This window comes from Arachis ipaensis, chromosome B04, assembly GCF_000816755.2.
Source record: "Arachis ipaensis cultivar K30076 chromosome B04, Araip1.1, whole genome shotgun sequence".
NCBI classification, from domain to species: domain Eukaryota; kingdom Viridiplantae; phylum Streptophyta; class Magnoliopsida; order Fabales; family Fabaceae; genus Arachis; species Arachis ipaensis.
This window is the reverse complement of record NC_029788.2, coordinates 1665005-1669475: the sequence shown is the minus strand read 5'-3', so window position 1 is coordinate 1669475 and position 4471 is coordinate 1665005. Positions and strand designations below refer to the sequence as shown.

Here is a 4471-nt window from a genome sequence, read left to right as displayed (position 1 = left end):
AAAATTAATTTTCATCCATTCAATTTGTTATCACTAGGACTATATCATGATTTTGATGATCTCAAAAGAAAATTAATGAAAGAGTTTAATCCGGGAATCAATTTTTTTAGCTAATATTAGTTATCTTTTTTAAAATAATCTTTTTATTTTAAATATTAAGAGTTCAATTTTAATGTATTGATAGTCAAAATATTTTTTTACAATCGTTAAATCATATTTGTTCTTTCGAATGATCATTCACACGATTAATATAAAAGATTGTTATTTTTTTTATGTGACATTACGTAATTGGATACAAATATAAAATTTTTATACTTGTAATATATCAAAATTAAATTATAATTCTAAATTCTAAATTTTAAATCTTTAACACTAAATTATTAATTTTAAATTATAAACCCTAAGTCTTCTAAAAAAATAAAAAGTTTTGCAATTAAAAAAAAGAATAATATCGATTAATTAAAAACTATTTTCTATGTTTATTCTTGAAATTATATCGGAATCAAATAAGAAAGCACACACCACGGACACACCTTAGTTTTTTTTGTTTTTTTTTTTCTTATTTTTATTTAATTTTCTCATTTTTTATTCTTTGTTTGTTTTTCTTTATTTTTCGACTAAAATTCCAAAGTGGTTCGTGAGATTAATTGTCCTTGACTTTTAAAATTTTCTAATAGTATCCCTCACATTCAGCTCCGGGACCCATAGTTGTCCTGCGACCATTTCCGGCGCATAGTCAGCAAACGGAGTAATGATATAGCACCTCCCATGCCATGCTGGAGCCAGCAACGGCTAGCTGACGTGGCAAATCTTAATTTTCTACTTAATGTGGTCCTGGTCCCATTAAAACCCTAAAAACTAAGAATGATTATTATATGTAGTATCTCTTCTTCCCTTCTCCTTCGTCCCATAATTGTGGTTCACCATTGTGATTTAACGGAGATTCCATTGACATGTGCAAAGGTGCTTTCCACATAATAAAATCAACCTGTCAGAGCCAGATCTCAGTGAAAATTTAGGGTTGCAGGATGAAACTCGTGATGAACTTGGTACAGAATTTCACAAGAAGTTGGATTTGAAGGATGAAGATGAAAGAGTAGCTGAAAATGAGAAGAAAGATTCAGACTTTGTAGCTGGTAGTGGAGAATATGGTGGTAAAGAATTGGGTGGTGAAGGTGGTTGTGCCCCGAAAACAGGTGAAGCACAAGGGAGTGATGATAATGATAGTTGGGATGATGATGAGGGTTATGGCTTGAATGAGAATGTGAAAGAGAGTGAGGTTGATAAGGTAAGTGGAGATTTTGATGTTGATGGTGATGGTAATGGTGATGATGAAGTTGAAGTTGAAGGTGATGAAGAAGTGGAGAAGAAGAAAGATAGAAGCAGTAGTAGAGTTCAGCAGCAATATCCACTGAGGCCTGATGCTAAAGATTGTGCTTTCTATCTTAAAATTGGAACTTGCAAATTTGGATTCAATTGCAAGTTTAATCACCCACTTGGTAGGAGGAAGAACCAGGTATTAATTATTCTTCTGTTCCTATTATCAATCTAGCACAGTAGTCTGGATTGTATGTTTGAAAATTAGGGTTAAAATTCACTTATGAATATTTATCATTTGTCTAAGATTTTTTTCCTTGTATTTTTAGCATTATATTATATCAATGGAATGAGTAGATTGAGATAAAGAGCATTTATGTTTAGCTGAATAATCACTGGCTTGTCCTTCACCTCCAAACATTGCTTCAGAGCATCAATGGAATTTCCGTTAAATCACAATTATGGGACAAAGGAGAAGGGAAGTAGAGATACTACATATAATAATCATTCTTAGTTTTTAGGGTTTTAATGGGACCAAGACCACATTGGGTAGAAAATTAAAATTTGCCACGTCAGCTAGCCGTTGCTGACTCCAGCATGGCATGGAAGGTGCCAAATCATTACTCCATTTGTTAACTGTGTACCGAAAAGGATCGAAAGACAACTATGAGTCCTAGAGCTGAATGTGAAGGATACTGTTAAAAAATTTAAAAAATTAAAGACAATTATGGATAACTCGTCCAATCTCAGAAACCACTTGAAATTTTATAATCAAGCAAAACATCATTTTCAATCTAATATAAAATATAAAAAGTGTCCCTTAACTTATTATTTATATCCGTCACATTTAAATTTTTTATTTTTTTCTTACAAACAGCCCTACCGTACATGAACCCCACTATACATCAACTCGCCCCTCCATTTTCTGTTTTTTGGAAAAAACATATTTTTTGCTTTTTGCAGTAATCTGAACAGTTACTGGCTTAGTAACTTGTTTTTCCAGTTTTTTGAAAATTGGTTCGATATCATACTTATTCTTAATTTGTTTATTTTTATTTTTTTTAAAATTTTTTTTTTTTTTACAAATTGCGGTAACATTTTCTTCATACCTCCAATATACCAATAAAAACACACAATTGTATCGTAAGTCGTAACAACTCATTACACCAAATATAAACTAATATTTAAAAAAATTAGCCTATTTTTTATAAATGTTAAATAACTTGTAAATTTAATCTACCTTTTTGAAATTTTTTAAAAAATGAATATTATTTTAATGATTTTAGTCAAAATTATATCCGAATAAATAAATAATAAAAAGACAAAAAAAATATTTTGACAAATTTGGTACTAAATTAAAAGGCATAAAAAAATTTGCCAAACAAAAAACATATCAAAAGTCACTGTAGCCAAAATAATTAATTATTACGTTTAACTAATTTCTTTTTTTAAAGAAGGACCATATACAGACCGGAAGAAATGACTGACAAATTGTAACTTGTAAGCATAGGAGTATGTAAGACCTGAAGCATTGCTATCAAGTTTAGATGGAAAAAATTGGACGAAGAAGCAACATCTTGGTTGCTTTGGAGAACGTGCATTGGAAGAAAATTTTAGTTTAGTAGTTTTTTTTATAAGGAAACTATCATTTATATTCACGAAAGTTGAAAATGCTGACATATTTACTCATAGAAAATAGAAATTACCATTTGTACCCATGAAATATGGATTTTGCAAATAAAATTATCCAAACACTAAAAAATTACCTAAAATCCCTAAATTACCCTTATTTTCACCACCACATCACCTCCTTCACCCAATCACATTTCTAACGCTAACCCCCTTCACCCACTACCACCCCTCAAGCTCTTCACTCAATGGTGGCTCCCGCTACCTCCGCAACCGTCATCGGAATCCTCGCTCTCGTTCACGAATTTACCGGCGAATCCAGCTGGTTCCTCCAGCTCACCGTGTTCAGATTAATGAAAAATTCATCTCTCTTCTGTAGTTGCGTATAGGCTTTCCTAGCCTTAGAATGAGATGAAAAATCCAAAATTGCAAATCCACGGTTCATTCCTTCATTGTTACTGTCTTCTACTAAAGCCAGGTTCTCAAAATTTCTAACCCCATAATGTCTCAGCTTATCTTTTAGCTGGCACCAGAAATTGCATAAATAGTTAGAAATTAAAAAAACTTCTGATGAATAAGCATAACTCAAGCCTTGAAGGAGGCAATCGATAGGCCAAGAAAAGAACTTACAGCTTCTAATTTCCATGTCTTGCATATATTACCCAAATAGATGGTATCATTGTCTTGAACGGAAGAAACACGGCATTGTTTGCCATTAATCTGAAATTGCAGCGATGAAAAACCAGCTGGATTCGTCGGTAAATCCGTAAACGAGGACGAGGGTTCCGGTGATGGTTGCGGGGGGGTAGTGGGAGCCACCATTGAGTGAAGAGCTTGAGAGGTGGTAGTGGGTGAAGGGAGTGGTGGTGGAATTTGATATTAGAAAGGAAAAGAGGGGTGGTAGCAGGGTGGTTGGGTGAAGAGGGTTAGGGTTAAAAAGGTGATTGGGTGAAGGAGGTGGTGTGGTGGTGAAGGAGGTGGTGTGGTGCTGAAGATAAGGGTAATTTAGGAATTTTAGGTAATTTTTTAGTGTTTGGATAATTTTGTTGTGCAGAACCCATATTTTATAGGTACAAATGGTAATTTCCGTTTTCTATGGGTAGATATGTCAGCGTTTTCAACTTTCGTAAATAGGAATGATAGTTTACTCTTTTTTTTATTTTATGAAATCAATTACTTATTATAAAATCATAATAAATAATTGATTTCATAATAAGTAATTTAGGGAAAATTGGACATTGATAAGTTAGGGCTACTAATTACTTATTATTATAAAAAGAATTTAACAGACATTATTGAGATTATTCCGTTTTTGTCAAATGAGGATATGAATTAGGTTTTTCCAAGCTTTTAATGAATATGTTTTGATCCAGGATATTGTCATATTGAAGATTTTTCCTTGGAGGATTATCCAAAAATTTGTGAAGACTAATTGTTTTGAATGATGTGTCGCTTGGTCGGATAAATCTACTTGCCTAGATCTCATATTTAGATATTGTCATAATGAAGTCTTTTTTCGGAACTT

General features: G+C 32.4%; 1 protein-coding gene across 1 annotated transcript; it reads right to left on the bottom strand.

Annotated features, from left to right (window-relative positions):
- LOC110270506 lies at positions 3230–3783 on the bottom strand. Its single transcript, XM_021120129.1, has 2 exons — positions 3577–3783; positions 3230–3469 (listed from the first exon to the last, which is right to left on the bottom strand). The coding sequence occupies exons 1-2, from the start codon at positions 3766–3768 to the stop codon at positions 3245–3247; spliced, it is 417 nt and encodes a 138-aa protein (XP_020975788.1). The 5' UTR covers positions 3769–3783; the 3' UTR covers positions 3230–3244.